This window comes from Orycteropus afer, unplaced genomic scaffold (genome assembly GCF_000298275.1).
Source record: "Orycteropus afer afer isolate SDZICR_OR568_19922 unplaced genomic scaffold, OryAfe1.0 scaffold00192, whole genome shotgun sequence".
NCBI classification, from domain to species: Eukaryota; Metazoa; Chordata; class Mammalia; order Tubulidentata; family Orycteropodidae; genus Orycteropus; species Orycteropus afer.
Window position 1 is genome coordinate 759,061 of NW_006921779.1, and position 16,959 is coordinate 776,019.

At 39.1% G+C, this 16,959-nt stretch overlaps 1 protein-coding gene across 1 annotated transcript in view; it reads left to right on the forward strand.

The window, feature by feature from the left end:
- The window catches only part of RHBDL2 (rhomboid like 2), a 46,009-nt gene extending 30,749 nt beyond the window's left edge, over positions 1 to 15,260 (forward strand). The window contains exons 5-7 of the mRNA XM_007947606.2: positions 6,011 to 6,071; positions 13,983 to 14,044; positions 15,081 to 15,260. Of these exons, the coding sequence (XP_007945797.1) occupies positions 6,011 to 6,071; positions 13,983 to 14,044; positions 15,081 to 15,260 (303 nt within the window). The remainder of the gene's footprint in view (positions 1 to 6,010; positions 6,072 to 13,982; positions 14,045 to 15,080) is intronic.
- Positions 15,261 to 16,959: the final 1,699 nt, after the last annotated feature.

Sequence of the window (16,959 nt, forward strand, 5' to 3'; positions counted from 1 at the left end):
TTTCTGAAAATTTAGTATTAATCTTCTGGATTTCTGTGTGTAGATTTTGTATCATTTCTAATTTTTCATTTATTTTGTCATTTTGTTCTTGTATTGTCTTTCAAAATTGTTGTAGGGTTTTCTCCAATTTTGTCAGTGTTTTCCTTGATCTGCCTCTCAATTCATTGAAGATACTTAAATATAATTCTTTTGAGTTTCTTCTCAGGGATTTCCAATGCTGCGTCTTCCTCAGGGATGTGTTTTGGGTGTGTATCCTGGTCCCCTGTTTCTCCTGCTTTATCTTGCTTCTTTGTGTGGACTGTGATGCTCTGTTGTCTCTGAGGCATTGTGACTTTTTTGTGTTTATATTTATATATTGGAGTGACTTGCCCACAATTTTCATTTTCTTTGTATGTTATCTACACAAGCTGGGTACTGAGCTCCTCTATTCGCTAGTTGACAGCACTTATACACTCACCACCTGTCTCCTTTCCTGTTGTCAGCCTTTCATATGTCCCTGCCAACCTTGGCAAACAGAGCCTATTCTTAGTTCCCTGGAATCCGAATGAGAATGCTATTACTTTAAAATCCAAAATGGTTGCCACCTGTAAAGATTCAAAATGGCTGCACCCTCAGTTACTTTAAATATACTAAATGGCTGCCATGTATAAACAGTCAAAATGGCTGAACCCTCCGGACAGCGGAAAGTCAACAGCTCAGGTTGTCTCCCTCCTTGCTGTTTCCCTTCCTAGTCATAGGCTACCAGTGTCTTCTCTGCAGCCCTTGGTGACCAGGGCTGATCTTTAGGTCAGTTCTCAGTTCCAACACCACTTGGAAATATTCAGGCTGTTGGTCCCATCAGGGTAGCTGACAGTCCACGGCTCTGACTGTCTCTGTACTCACTGTTTTCATTCAGGTTTTTCCACTGGTTGGTGCCTAAACCACTTCTGTATAGTTCCTTTCAAAGCTCAGGGATCTAGTTATCTTCTGTATCCCTGTCAACTGTCTTTTCTTTGTTGAAGACAGTCTGTGTCACTTGTTTTTGTTTAGGTCTTTTGTGTTACTGGTAAGATTTATTCTCAAGTATCTTATCATTTTGATAGCTGTGGTAGTTAAGTTTGTGTGTCAACTTGGCTAGGCCTGGTTGAGTGGCTGGGCAGCTGGATGTAGTTATTCCCCATTAATTCCATGGTGAAATGTATTGGAACAGCTGAGTAACTGCTTTAGAGATGCAGTCTGTTTCCTGTATATAAGCAGCAGCTTGGGAATGGTCTCTAGCTTTTGGCACACTTGAACCCTGAATGTAGCCCCTCAACCTTGGGGTCTAGCTCTGCTTCTTGCTTCGTATAGACCAGAGCACATGGTCCTGATGTTTTCCCAAGGGCAAGGACTAAGTCTTTACCTCTCCCAGCATGCCGTGGCACACTAAGTAGAGCAGAGGGAATAGGGGCACGGGTGTGGAAAGTAATGGCTGCAGAGGTTTCCAAGGAGCCTGCACAGGTAGGACAGAATTTTAGGCCAAGAAACTGGGGACCTCTTTTTGCAGCACAGATCTGAGGGGCTTTCACCCAGCCCCTAGAGCCTGGCACTTTGAACTTAGATTTAAAGCCTCCAAACTGTAAGAGAATAAACTCCTGTTTGTTAAGGCATCCCATTTGTGGTATATTCTTGTCAGAGTGGCACTAGGTAACCAGAATAATAGCTATTGTAAATGGTATTGATTTCCTTGTTTTCTTTTCAGAGACCTCTTTGCTGGTGTAGAAGAATCAAACTGATTTTTGAATGTTGATCTTTTATCCTGCCACTATGGTAAATCTTGCAATAAGTTTCAATGGTTTTCTGGCTGAGTCTCATGGGTTTTCTATGTATAAGATCATATCATTTGCAAATAGGGATAATTTGGCTCCTTCCTTACCAATCTGGATGCCTTTTATCTCTCTTTCTTGCCTTACTGCCCTGGCTAGGACTTCCAATACAATGCTGAATAGAAGTGGCATCCTTGTCTGGTTCCTGTTGACAAGGGGAATTATTTCAGTTTCTCTCCACTGAGAATAATATTGGCTGTTGGTTTTGCATGTATGCCCTTTATTATGTTGAAGAATTTCCGATCTATTCCTATTTTTGAGATATATATATTTTTTTAATCAGGAATGGGTGTTGAATTTTATCAAATGCCTTTTATTCATTGATTGATATGGTCATGTGGTACTTTTCCTTTATTTTCCTTATGTGATGGATTACATTGATTGTTTTTCTAAGTTGAATCATCCTTACATACCTGTTATTAACCTCACTTGGTCATGATGTATTATTTGTTGGAGTCTATTGGCTAGGATTGTTTTGAAGGTTTTTATGTCCATATTGATGAGGGATATTGGTCTGTAGTTTTCCTTTTGAGTGATGTCTTTGCCTGGTTTTGGTATCAAGGTTATGCTTGCTTCATAAAATGAATGAGGGAAGATTCCATCCTTTTCTATGTGTTGGAACAGTTTGAGTAGGATTGGTGTCAGTTCTTCTCTGAATGCTTGGTAGAATTCATTGGTGAAACCATCTCGGCCAGGACTTTTTTTTGTTGTTGTTGGTAATTTTTTTATGACCTGTTCAATTTCTTTTTTTGTGATGGATCTGTTCAACTTTTCCACATCAGTCTGTGTTAGCTTAGGTAAGTGGTGTGTTTCTAGAAATGTGTCCATTTCTTCTAGATTTTTAAAATTCATTGGAGTACAGTTCTTCATAGTATCCTGATATTATCCTTTTTATTTCAGTTGGTTCTGTTGTGATGTTGCCCATTTTGTTTCTTATTCATGTTATTTGTATTCTCTCCCTCTTTTTCCTTTATTAAATTTGCCAGTGGTTGGTCAATTTTATTAATCTTTTCAGAAAACCAAATTCTAGTCAGCAAGCTTAGCTTTGGCAAGTGCCTGGGGGAACCCCACTCCACTAGCAAATCTCCTGCCTGGAGGTGCTCAGATTTCTCACTCTCTGGGCCAGGAAGCCCACTGCGCCATCTCTTATAGTTCTCTTGGTTGTGCTGCCTCTGCTGCTGTTTCTCTGCCGCCACTACTCTTACCTGTCTCTTACCCTCTCCAGTGTTATAGCTCTCTCTCCCTGCCTCCTGGGTCTAGGAGGTTCTCAGCTCAGTGATCCCAGGTCTAAAGGGTAACATCCACTCCTAGCTCTTTTTTCTTGGTGGTAGTGAAGTTCCCCTTTTCTGCTTGTGGGATGGCTTATTGTTACCCTAGCAGGATGGGAAAACCGACCAACCCCCTTGTTAGGGTTCCATATACCTGTGTGTATGGTTCCACCCCTCCTCCCTTGCAGGGTTCCATGAACCTTATTTGCCTTATTAGCAAACTTCCCAATCCCCTTAGTGGGCCAAGAGCACCTTATTTGCATGGTCTCACCCAATCATGTGGTGGGTATTACAAGACCATGGCTACAAAGTCCATAATATAAAAGCAATCCATCACACCACAGTTAGTGATCTGCTTCTGTAAAGATTATAGCAAAGAAAACCCTATGAAGCAGTTCTATTATCTAATACATGGGGTTATCATGAGTCAGAATCAACTTGACAGCAAATGGTTTATGTTTTATAAAGTCACCATGGACACTGAATTAGCGAGTTCTGAACTATTGCTCTTGGAAGAAATACAGGGTCAGGAAATACAGAGGGTCCTATGAGCCTCTGGTCACATTTTAATCAACTAGTCAATATATAACCTTGTATTATATGTGTTTCTGTTTAAAGATACTTTATTGAACATATATTGTTGATTTGTTATATTAATCTCATGACCATCAGCCTTGTAACTCATGCCTGAATGAAGTGTATCTAACACAGAGCTTTCTTGCACCTAGGAACAGTAGGCAGTACTTCAGCACTATGCTTGGGAACATTTTAAACAGTGAAATCACCAAGAAAAAGCACAAACATGATAAATGCGGCACTAAATAGACTGGAAAAGGTACTTGTTTATAGTATGAGCTGAAACAAGAAGGCAGTGTCACCTTTTTCAACCATAGCTGGTAATGCACGCGTGTTGGACAACTCAAATTTTTCAGCTTTTTGTGCAGGTTCATGAATTACCATGAAAGCATGTCAAGTACTGATTTTGGGATTATAAACAAATTACAACAAATACAGAATTGCAAATAATGAGGATTGACTGTATTTGGTTTACGGAATCTTCATTATCAGTATTACTCATTTATTCAAAAAGCATGACTCCTTTTTTCTGAGAATTATATATATGTCTACCCAACATTCAGTTTTCTTTGCCTATTTCATCTTTACTTTCTCTGATCTGAAAAGTAATGAGTTTTAATGAAATTTTGCATTAAGTAATAGAAAGTCAAAGTACCCAAGATACTATCTGTTAATAGTATGAATATTTTTCAATATGCATTGAAAATTCTACCAATATTAATACTATAAAAATGGGATCAGCCTTATAAATCCTTTTTGGCATCTTTCATAGAGTATCCTAATCATCTCACTGTATCAGTACACAGAGATGCATCTGTCTTTTCAACTGCTCTATAGCATCTTGTCTGTATAGCTGCATCATAATTTATTTAACCAATCTTTCACTGAAAGACATTTGCGGCAATTCCAGCTTTTCACATTTACAAGCAATGTTATAAGGAATGTTTATCTTTTTTGCATTTGTGTGATTTTTTTTTTTTCCCCCGGCAGGACAAATTCCTAGAAATGGAATTATCAGATAAAGACTTTAAATTTTAATAGATATTTGTCAAATTGCCCTCCAAAATTTTAAACTTGCACTGATATCATGTAAGAGTGCCAATCACTTTTTTAAACAGGTTAAGTTCCTGACTAGTTTGAACCTTTCAGCCAGCAGTTAGACATACTTTAAAAATACTATTGGAGGAAAAATATGAAGCAATTATGGAAACTGTTCCAAATATAGAAGTCACTTAGAAAAGTGCCTTTCAAACTGTGGCCTACAGCCTATTGTTAGCTGCCTTCTAGTCAGTCCCTGACCCATGGAGACACCATGTATAACCTGTCAGTGCTTGTGAACTCAGTTTAGGGGGTTGTGACCAAAATTAAAAAAAAAAAAAAAATTAGTGTGCATCATGTACAATAAGGGTAAGTACTGTTTGATTTGTGTGTGTAGTAGGTTGTTACGTAAATTATTTCTTACTATGGGTCATGGTAGGAGATCTGGTAGCATAGTGCCTAAGGCACTTGACTGCTAACCAGAAGGCTGGCAGTTCAAACCCACCAGCCACTCCTCGGAAGGAAGGTTGGGCAATCCTACTTCTGTAGTGATACTGCCTCGGAAACCCAAGGAGGGGACGCTATGAGTCGGGGCTGACCTGACGGCATGTAACAACAACAACAACGGGTCATGGTAAAAAGTTTGAAAATAATTGATTTCAGCATCTTTGTTCCTTAGAAAGAGAGCTAATAACTTGAAAGGGAAGAGAGAAGTTACTTAGTAAACTGAAGTAGAAATGTCTTTCTGATGTGACAGTTCTCTAGTGACACATGGGGCTACACTGCAAGCTGGACTGAGATTCTTCAAAGCTAAAATCAAACCATGTGTTTTGACTAACGTTCAAAAATTTTTTGAAAAAGAATTAAGGTAATACTCAAATTTCAGTTAAGTTTTAGCTAATCATTATTGGAAAAGAGGATGAAAATCCAATGAATACTAACCAAAAACACTCGGAAAAATTTTATCAGGCTTGACAGCTTTTTTTTTTTAATGGACACGTGAAGTGTTGACTTTATATTACCTATATCTGGACTGTATAAGACTAGTAAAATTGTATCTAGTATATAATGAAGTCAAATACATGTTTCATTTGTTCTCTGAAGTGCACCAGCATTAAACTTCCCAAATATATCTGAGAACTGGGCTGTTACACCAGTGCTTTGCTTTGAAAATGTTTAACACTTCAAAATGTAAATGAAAAAGCAGATGAAGAGGAAGTGGAGTTGATGTTTCATTTGCCAATAGATAGCTTATCTTATTATTACTATTTATCTCTTTGCAAGAATTTTCAAGAAATGATTCCTGCCTTTGGAATTGCCAGACTACTGATCATCATCCTTATAAGTAAGTGTATTTTGTGGACACTTCACACTTTCACTTTTGTTGGTTCAACCTTCAGGGCCTTTTCACATTTCCAAAACACTAACCTGTAGGATGATTGCTAGCATGGAGTCAGAAAGAGCTACAAAACAGGTGTAATCGGAAGAGCTTTCACAGACTGTCTTGTTGTTCTTGGGGGTACTTAAGTGACACGTTTTTGCTTTTTCTTTCTGGACTGGAGGGATCCACGAGAGTACAGCTCTAGTCACCCTCTCTACTTCAACCACAGAAAAAAGACAAAACATACCCACTGCCAAACAGTCGGATCCAACTCATAGTGACTCCTCCTTGGGTTTCTGAGGCGGTATCACTACAGAAGTAGATTGCCCAACCTTCCTTCCAAGGAGTGGCTGGTGGATCTGAAGCACCAGCCTTCTGGTTAGCAGTCAAATGCCTTAGGCACTATGCCACCAGTAGCTTCATTTTATGCACAAGAATTTATAGGGGTTCCAGTATTTGGAAAAAGCTTGAAAAACACTGATTTACTCTATCTTCTTCCTTGATTTCTCAATTCTAAGATTAAAGAAAAAAAACACTGATAGACAAAACATGTCAGCTATTTCTGTTGAACTAAGACTAGAAGCCAGGCATTCTGATTCTCAATTTATTGCTATTACCCCAGTTTAAGTAACAAAGAAAAAAAAAAATAAAAAGGAAAGAAAGAAAAGACAAGTTATTCCCATGTGTATATTTAAAAATCTTTATAGAGAAACTTTTGTAAGAAAAACAAGTCTAAATGTAAATCTCACATCTTTTATTTGTATTTTATTAGCTCCTCCATCTCTTCCTCATATTTTAATTAAAAACATTTATTTTAGTATAGTTGGGTAGAAAAGGAGGTTGGAGGTTGGGACTACAGGCTAAATTGAAATTTAATGACTAGTCTATATGTTAACCATAGTTTCCCAAGAACCTGCAAAATCAAAGAGAGTCTATGGAAGACCCACCTGCTGACGGCCCAGCACTGATCCAGGATGTCAAAAAGATGGTGGTGGCTTTCCCTGGGAGTCATGAAATTACAGTGTCATCATCTTTTACTGTCACCTGAAAACATGAGAAGTAGCACCATCTTTAGGCTCAGATAGAGGTGGGCTGCAGGTAGACTCCTGGGCATGAGGTGGTTTTAAGTGGTGGAGGAATACGAGGTCGAGGACTAACAGTCATGCCATTGGCTCAGGAAGAGCCTACTGTGAGCCATTCTATCCTTTTTCACAAGAAATCCTACTTCTCTAAAATTCAGTCTAAAACATGTATCACAGGCAGCAGAACAGGAGAAGTGCATGTCACAGCAATCCATTTGATAAGAAAGACGGAAAGTTCCATGTCCAGGGCCTTTGTTTTGGGACCTTCTCCAAATGTTTCCTCATCCAGCTAATGAAAAGTTGTAAGACTTCCACAAAAAAGAAATCAGAAAATTAAATTGAGTGACATGATACTCAACCCCTGTGTGTGTGTGTGTGTGTGTGTGCATGCGCTTATGTGTGTGGTGGTGGTGGTAAACAAGAGTGGAAGCAGGGAGACTAGCAGGAGGATATTGCAAAAATCCAGGCAAGATACAGTTGATTGGCACAGGATGTTAGCTGCAGCAGTGGTGAGAAATGACATGAGACATGGTGTGGGAAAGAAAGACAAGAGTTAGTTAAGAATGACTAAGAATTTTGGCCCAAGCAACTAGAAACACAGAGAGACTTTTTTTTTTTTTTTTTTTTAGATGGAAAGGAACTACGTTTTTGGGAGGAAACCAGAAGTTTGAATAGGTTGAGTCTGAGATGCTTAGAGATTAGTATGGAGATACAGAGTAGGGTATTGTCTCATGTTGGACAGTGAGTTCAGGGGAGAGGTCTGGATAAGGGATATACATTAGGAGTAGTCAGCTTACAGATAGTATCTAAAGTCATAAGACTGAATGAGAGCTCCTGGACAATGACAGTAGAAAAGAAAAAAGGACTGAGGACTGAGTCCTAGGCACTCCAATACTTAGAGTTTGGGGAAGTACCTACAAAACATACTGAGAAGGAACAGCCAGCTATATAGCAGAAAAACCAGTAGAGTGGTGTCCTAGGCACCAAGTCAAGAAAGATTTTTAGGGAAAGACTGATCAACTATGTCAAATGCTGATGACAGTCCAAGAAGATAAGGACTCAAAACTAATCTTTACAGACTATGACAAGGACAGTTTTGGTAAAGCACATTCTGGACAGATTAGAGGGGTAGAATTGGAGAGAACAGGCAAACACAAGTCTTTAAAAGAGTTTTGCTCTAAAGGGGAACAGAGATGCCAGTGGAGGATATGGGGGTTGAAAGAGGTTTTTTTTTCCCCCTCCAGACTGGAGAAAAATAGCTTGCTTGTATACTAATGGTAGTGACCCAACACAGAGGGGAAAAGAAAACTTAATGATACTGGAGACAATTTCTGGAGCTCTGTCCTTGAATGGAGGAGAGAGAAATGGATCCTACACACAAGAGAAGACGTTAGCCTTAAATAGGAGCAAAACAGCTCATTCAAATCATTTATACTATCCAGAGGGAAGGCAGATTGTATGGTATGGATGCAGGAGGTAGAACACATGATGATAAGACTTAGGGAATTCCTCTTTTCATTACTTCTATTTTCTTAGTGAAATTGGTAACAAGTAAGATGGGGGAGATTTAAGGAGAGAGGAAACTGTATGAAGTAGCAATCTTGGAAAACAGATGATGGAAATGTAGTAGGATTGAAGCTGGTGATAACAGATTTCAAGTGAGGAGAGTAAGCATAGTTGTGTGTTTTTCTCCAGCCATATTCAACTAAGTGCGTGGGTATAGGAGTGAAATAGGTGCAGAGTGTGATTAACTAGGGTTCAGGTTTAACCACCAGCTCCTCTGCAGAAGAAAGATGTGGCAGTCTGCTTCCATAAACATTTGCAGCCTTAGAGAGACTCTTAGGCTGCTAACTGAAAAGCTGGAGGTTCGAGTCCACCCAGAGGCACCTCGGAAGAAAGGCCCGATGATCTACTTCTAAAAAATCAGCTGTTGAAAACCCCATGGAGCACAATTCTACTCTGACACACAGGGGGTCGCCATGAATCAACTAGCTTGATGGCAACTGGTTTGTTTTTTCTTTATGGAGAGAAGAGTAAGGGAGCTGTGAGTACATGCGAGGGAGAAAACAGCATGATGGAACATGGTTACAGAGAGAAGTGAGAATATGAGGAAGGTGAGGGATGGTTAAAAGGTAGGGGTATCAATGGACCACGGGTTGCAGTAGGATCAAGATAAATAATGGTGTACTGCAGGGAGAGAACCAGTGGATAAATTTTGGACCTTGAAATTTGAGATTTTGGAAGGCAGTACAATTACTCATAATGATAAGATATTCTATAACACATGGGGTTGGCTGAGGACCGAAGACAAGATAGAGGAGGTCAAGAAACTCAGAAGCCAGAGAATTAGGAGGATGACTAATGTGGCTTTTGAAATCTCCAAGAATTATAGCATAGAATTATATGCTAAACAAGTTTAGGGAGAGTGCTCAGGCTGGAGAGGAGATGGAATTTTAGCTGAGTCCAAAGCAGAAGAAAACAAGTGCAAAGGAGGGGTAGTGAAATGTGTTCACCTACCTGCTCCACCTGAAGCTGGTCCACACAGAGGGCCGTGGGGATAAAGACAGGTCCTGGGATCAGACTACTTGAAAGCTAAGGCAGAGGTGACATTTGATGAAGCCTAAGATTTTTCCTGTCCACACAGTAAGAAAAAAAGATTCTGCTAATTGGTATCAAGAGTTCAATTATCCACATTACAAGAACAGGAATAACTACTGCCTCTGAGGAAAGAGACTAATTTAGTTTATGAACAATTTAACTAAAAAAACACCAATATTTCACCTGAGATAAAAGAATTCACTTGCTTATAGTCTATACCATACTGTAGACAGTTTTTTTTCTTCACTAGAAATCAGAAAAGTAAGGGAAAATTGTCAGCAGAAAAGGGAGAGAAAGCATCCGGGAGATATAAGAGGTACTGTGTGGTCATAGCTGCCACTTGAGTTGCCAAGAGTCACAATTAGAACCAAGGGACAAGCCCTTTGACTAAAAAAATGCTGTTACATACATTACCTGGGTCTCCAGCCAGTCTGCTTCATTTAAGTAAGGATGAAAATAAGTTTCAAACCCTTAAAGGGGAAATGTTTTACCTGCTCTTCTTTATTCTCAATAGTGGAGTGAAAAACAAAAACAAAATCCTTTCCTCATTAAAAGGTATCTCCAAAATCATTTATGTAATATTATGTCATTCTTGAGGTAAGTAATAAAATCACTGACTGGTATGTTTTTATTACGTTCTACATACATCTCAAAGAGTTGGCAGCATATATATATATATATATATACGTGAACCTTTCCCACTTCAAGGCCCAGGTCATTGCTAAAAGTTCTTTGGCCTGTTTTCCTACTATTAAAAATGAGAAGAGTTACAATACACACCAGATTAATAAAAATAAAATTAAGAAAATAAATACATGTTGATTTTAAACACTTTTCCTTGGAAAAATATATATGGTTTTGTTTTTTCTTTCCCCAAATGGTAAATATTAATCTTAAATTCTGAAGGACAATTGGCCATAAGGTCCTTCTTTGATCAAAACATTGTTTGTTGGATACTATTTTCTAATCAAGGAACTGAGCTTCCCTTTGGAAAAAGGAAAGAAATCTCATTTCATTCTTAAAAAAAAAAAAAAATCTGTATAAAGATAATTCTCGTAAAAGAAGGGCCTGTTTTTTTTTTTTTTTTAATGTTTACAAAGAGGATTTTTACTGAAAAATGCCTTAAATATAATGCTATATTGAAATTTTTATATATACTAAAATTTGAGTTATGTTTAAAAACACATAGGAAAAGATTGATGAAATGAACTATGTCAGAAGGTTTCTCTGGGATAGGAAAATGGACAATTTAAAAATTCATTTCTTTATACCTTTTATGTCCCTCCTTTTATTATCCAATGAATATGTATTACTTCTGTAACAGGAAAGTAATACTGTTAAAACTTCAACTATGCTATTTTGATATATTTTGAAGCTTGTTACCTTTAAGCTCAACCAAATAATAGGGGCCTCAAATTTTTAATGAGGAAAATGATTTGGTTCATTGCAATAATAAGGGCTTTTTCTGGGATGGAAAGGAGCCCTGGGGGTACAATGGTTAAAGTGCTTGGCTGCTAACTGAAAGGCAGCTTCTCTGCATGAAGGAGATGAGGCAGTCAGCGTCTATAAAGATTACAGCCTTGGAAATCCTATGGGACAGTTCTACTGTGTCCTGTACAGTCGCTATGAGTTGGAATCAACTCCATTGCAATGGGTTTTGAGATGAGAAGTTGTGTCTCAGTTCAGAGGCTGCAGTAACTCAGAAGCAAACTCTCCTAGGAAGCAGAAAGAATCAGGCAGAGATAGTAACCAAAAAACAAAATAAAAAAACAAACTCACTGCTGTTGAGCTTATTCGACTCACAGTGATCCCCAGGGTTTCTGAAATGGCATCTCTATGGAAGTAGGTTGCCCAGTCTTCCTTCCGAGGAGTGGCTGGTGGGTTTGAACCACTAAGCTTCTGGTTAGCAGTCAAATGCCTTAGGCACTACACCACCAGAGCAGATAGCAGGAGGGAGAAATGAGAGAAATGGGGTGGAGAAATTGACATGTGAATGGTTACAAAGATGTTTTTGAGAAGGGGCTTCCTACTGTGGGACAGCTAGACTGGACCAAAGTTATTGCTCCAGTAAGGTGGCCCTGCTGTTTGGCAGTGGTTTCCTTCTACCTTCATAGTCCTTCATTTGTGTGTTATGTCCACTGGACTAGGAAATGCAAATGATGGTTTAAAATATAGTACAGCCACATTTATTGAGCCCTTTGTGTAATAAGTCATTTACAATTAAATTAATATTGAGTGCTTCTTTGACCTCAATTTCAGTCCAGTGACTTCAACATCAATACAATATTGAAAAGTAAAGTAGCCAGAGCACATGGTCCTGATGTTTTCCCAAGGGCAAGGACTAAGTCTTTACCTCTCCCAGCATGCCGTGGCACACTAAGTAGAGCAGAGGGAATAGGGGCACAGGTGTGGAAAGTAATGGCTGCAGAGGTTTCCAAGGAGCCTGCACAGGTAGGACAGAATTCTAGGCCAAGAAACTGGGGACCTCTTTTTGCAGCACAGATCTGACTTATTTGAAGAATGCCTAAATTGTGGTTCTCACCATCCCACTGGAGAATGTGACTCATTTCCCTCTGTGACCTATCTCCAGTGCTCCCAGCACTAACTAGTTAGTGGGGGTGATGAGAGTGGAACCTCTGCAACCAGACGTCTTAAAGTTCAAATGCTGGCCTCGCCTCTGCTGTGTAGCCTAGGGCAAGTACTTATCTCTAGGTGTTGGTTTATGTTATAGATACCACCATCATTCCTCACTTGGATTGCTATAATAGTATTAATATCCTAGCTGGTCTCCCTGTGCCTATCCTTGTTCCCTTTGAGACTATTTCTTATATGGCATCCAGAATGATCTTTTTGAAAACATAAGTCAGATCATGTTACTGCTGTGCTCAAAATCCTTCAAAGGCTTCCGTGCAGAATAAAAAGCCAAAATGCTTATAATGGCATAAGGTCCCCACATGACCTGTCCCTGGCTACCTGTCTGATCTTCTCACCTACCATTTTACCCCTTACTCTAGTCCAGAATTAACTGGAGGGACTGTTAAAACAAGCTGACTCCCACCCCAGAGTCTCTGGTTCAATAGGTCTGGAGTTGGGTTTGAGGATTTTCATTTCTAACAAGTTTCCAGATGATGCTGATTCTGCTAGTCTTCAGGTGACCACATTCAGAAAACCACTGATGTAGCCAGATAAACTGCTTTGTTGTTGTTGTTGTTGTTATGTGCCGTTGAGTCGGACCCAACTCATAGCAACCCCTCCTTGGGTTTCCGAGGCAGTATCACTGCGGAAGTAGATTGCCCATCCTTCCTTCCGAGGAGTGGCTGGTGGGTTTGAACCGCCAGCCTTCTGATTAGCAGTCAAGTGCCTTAGGCACTACGCACTACATGACCAGAGCTCCCGATAAACTGCTTTGGTATTCCTCAAATACCCCAGGCACATTCCTGTCTTAGGGACCCTGCGCTTGCTCTTGCTTCTGCCTGGAAGCCTGTGCCTCAAATATCAGCCTTGCTTGCTCCCTTGTAGGATTCCCCGGATGGTGCAAGTGGAGGAGGTGCCAGCTAAAGCTTTGGAGGTTTGAGTCTACCCAGAGGCATCTTGGAAGAAAGCCCTGGCCACCTACTTCCTAAAAGTCAACTCTGTAAAGCCTGTGGAGTTTTCACACACACACAGGGTTGCCCTGAGTCATAATCAGCCTCATGGCAACTAGTTTGGTTTGCTTTTAGTTTTCCTTCCTTCTCCACAGCAAATGCTATACTCTCAATGAGATCCTCCCTGACTGTCCTACTAGAAATGACATCCTACTTCTGGCATTGGCACTTCTCTTTCCGAGTTTTACATCTTCTCCACAGCACATAGTCCCATTTAACATACTGTATAGTTTACTTATTTGTTTGCCTTCCCCCACTAGACCATCAGCTTGCTCCATGAGGCAAGCTTCTTTGTCTGATCTATTCACGGTTTTATCTCCATCACCTAGAATAGTGCCTAGCACATAGAAGACAATCAATAAATACTTGTTGGATGAAGAAATCTATAAAATGGGATAATGAAAGTACTGATTTTATGCAGTTGTTATGAGGATTCATGCGTTAATACATGTCAAACTCTTGGAACAGCACCTAGCACAGAGAGGAAGCAAAAACATTTGGCTCACTGTTGTAGGAATCCTGGGGCTTCATCAGGTTGTTTCTCATTATAGTTGCATCAGATGTGGGATTTGCTCTCTATAGAAGGTTCTTTGTCCCTGCAACTGAGTCACCGGTGAGTTCAGTTTATTTATTTATTTTTAATGAAAATTTGCTTACTTATCAGTAGATAAAAGTGTTATCAACTAGGGACAAATTCCCTGTGATTTGGAGTCCCTGAGTGGTGTAAATAGTTAATGTGTTTGGCTGCTAACTCAAAGGTTCGTGGTTTGAGTCCACCCAATGGTGTCTTGGAAGAAAGTCCTGGCAGCTGACTTCTGAAAAATCAGCCCGTGAAAACCCCCCGGAGCACAGTTCCACTCTGACACACGCGGGGTCACCATGAATTGAAATCTACTTGACAGCAACGTTTTTGTTTTTGTTTATTTAAACTCTGTAAAAAAAATTTACCCTGAGGAAACTTCCATTTGGCATTAATAAAATTACTAGGAAAATCAGACTTTTGGATTGTTCTCCTCACTTAACTCTCTCACAGCCCTGACACTGATCTCTACTTCTCAGTGCCTCCCATAGTGGTAACTATTATAAAACGGGAGGAATAGGATTTCACTGACTACAGTAAATAATAAGCAGATTGGAAAACAACAATGATAATCTGGGTCCAGATGGATTTACAATATAAAGAAAACTGACCCAGATTTCTAGTTTTGCTGGAATTCATTTTTTAATTTGGTAGCTTCTGTTGAGTATTTGTAGTAGATATGACTTATGTTTTAATTCTGATATCCCATTTCTGTGGGACCAGATTGTTTTGAGATCTCTCTTGGCAACACAACTCCATTCTCTTGGTTGGCATTATATAGAACTATCCTAAATGCAATTATGATCAAGAAGAATGAGAAATAATGGTTCTGTTTTGTGTACTCAGAGAGTGAGTGAAAGTGACAGTTTTCTGTCTTTGCAAACCTTTAGAACACCTCCTCTCTGCGGCATGGACTTTTCCATCTCTTTTGCCTGACCTGCTAGTTCTCCAGACTTTTAAAACTGCTATTTGACTCTAATGGAATTTGTATTTAAGTAAGTGAGATGCACCTGAAATATGTAGCTAGTATTTTCTTCATTTATTTCTGTTTTTTTCTTTTTCTCCAAAGGTGTCATTTGCAGCTCATATTGCAGGTGGATTTGCTGGGATGTCCATAGGTTACACAGTGTTTAGCTGCTTTGATAAAGCATTGCTGAAAGATCCAAGGTTTTGGGTAGCGATTGCTGCTTATTTAGCTTGTTTCATATTTGCTGTGTTTTTCAATATTTTCCTATCACCAGCAAACTGATCTACCCCAAATATGAGCCAATTAATAAAAAGAGTCATCGGGGAAAAAAATGGAGAATTCCATCAAGAAACAGAGAAGTTCTAGCAAATGCTAACAGTTTACAAAGAGGACAAAACACAAGTCAATTAATAATTTGTATGGAGTATGTGCATAAAGAAGCCTAAAGAAGGGGCTACTAAAAGTAAAGACAGGGAAGAGGAAGAGAGAAAAGCAGAGGGTCTTTTCCAGGCACACAGCATGTATGTATATATTCTATAAAAGAGACTTATTCTCCTTGGAAAGCATATTCTAGAGACTGCTTGACAGAATCCATGAATACTACACTAAACTATAATAAAAGCTTCCCATACCTGTGTCAGACTCTTGATAATGATTTCTAGAAAAATCACTGAAAGAGGTGCTTTGTATACATTATTGCTAATCTTTTTGACAACTCAAGAAAGTAGATACTACACTGTATTTTAAAGAAGAGCACACAAACCTTTCTGGTACCAGAAAGGTAGCTATTATTCTGTACCTTAGAGATTATTGCTGTTGTTAGCAATGCTGTGTTCCCCAAATACTGAAAGTTAGAGTAACATAGAAGAAGGATAAGGACAAATGTCTCTGTGGGCACACCATGAAAGACAGAACACCTTACAGAATTTCATGGATTGCTAGTTTAAGATTCTGGTAGCTTATCTAGGATCCCAAGGAACTTGTAACTGGCTTTCTGGTGCACATTATGTACCTGGATTCTTTGGAGTCTTGTCTATAAAATTCTTATCCTTCACATGGCTAGAGGCTTTCCCAGGAATGGGTAGGATTTATCTACAAAAGATGTAATATATATGAAAGCTGAGAAGTCTTTGTCTTTTTCCTATATAAAACCCAGACTGCTGGCCATTTTGTTTTGCAAAATAGCAGCTTTAGATCATCTGAATATAAGCATACAGTTTTTTCTTCTTTCATCACTCTCATATTCTATTTACTAAAATTCACCTAAATATATTGCTGCATTCTGAAAGGACTGTTGTTGTTGTTATGACACACATATAATTACCTAAAATGAAAACAATAATATTTTAGCATTTTGGGAAAAACTGTTCTGGGATTTGTTAGACATTTTTTTTTTAATTAAAAAAATGTGTATATGTTCTTATTAAACAAAGATTCAAACAAGAACTTCACATAAAAGATAAAAGCCCCTTTCCCCTCCCTGCCCCAAAGTTGCTGTTTCCTAGAGAAGAAACAGTTTGCCAACAGTTTGGTGGGTATCCTGGCAGACCTTTCTCTGTCTGTAAATATTAAATTCTCATGGCTGTTGAGTCGAATCCGACTCATAGTGACTCCTCATTGGGTTTCGAGGCAGTATCACTACGGAAGTAGATTGCCCAACATTCCTTCCAATGTTTATAAGTATACATATAAAATATAGGTTTTTAACAAGATCAATGAGATCATTCTCCATGTACTGTTCTGCAACTTGATTGACAATGTGACTTAGAGATCTTTTTTTCCCCCCACTTTTCTTGTGGTGAAAACATACACAACACATTTGCCAACATAACAACTTCCACATTTACAGCTCAGGGACATTGATGACATTTTTCATGTTGTGCCACCACTACTGCTAGTCTTTTCCAAAATATTCCACCACCATTAGTATAAACTCAATTTCCACCCCCCCAAACAAAAGCTTCCCCTTTCCCTTTCCCTC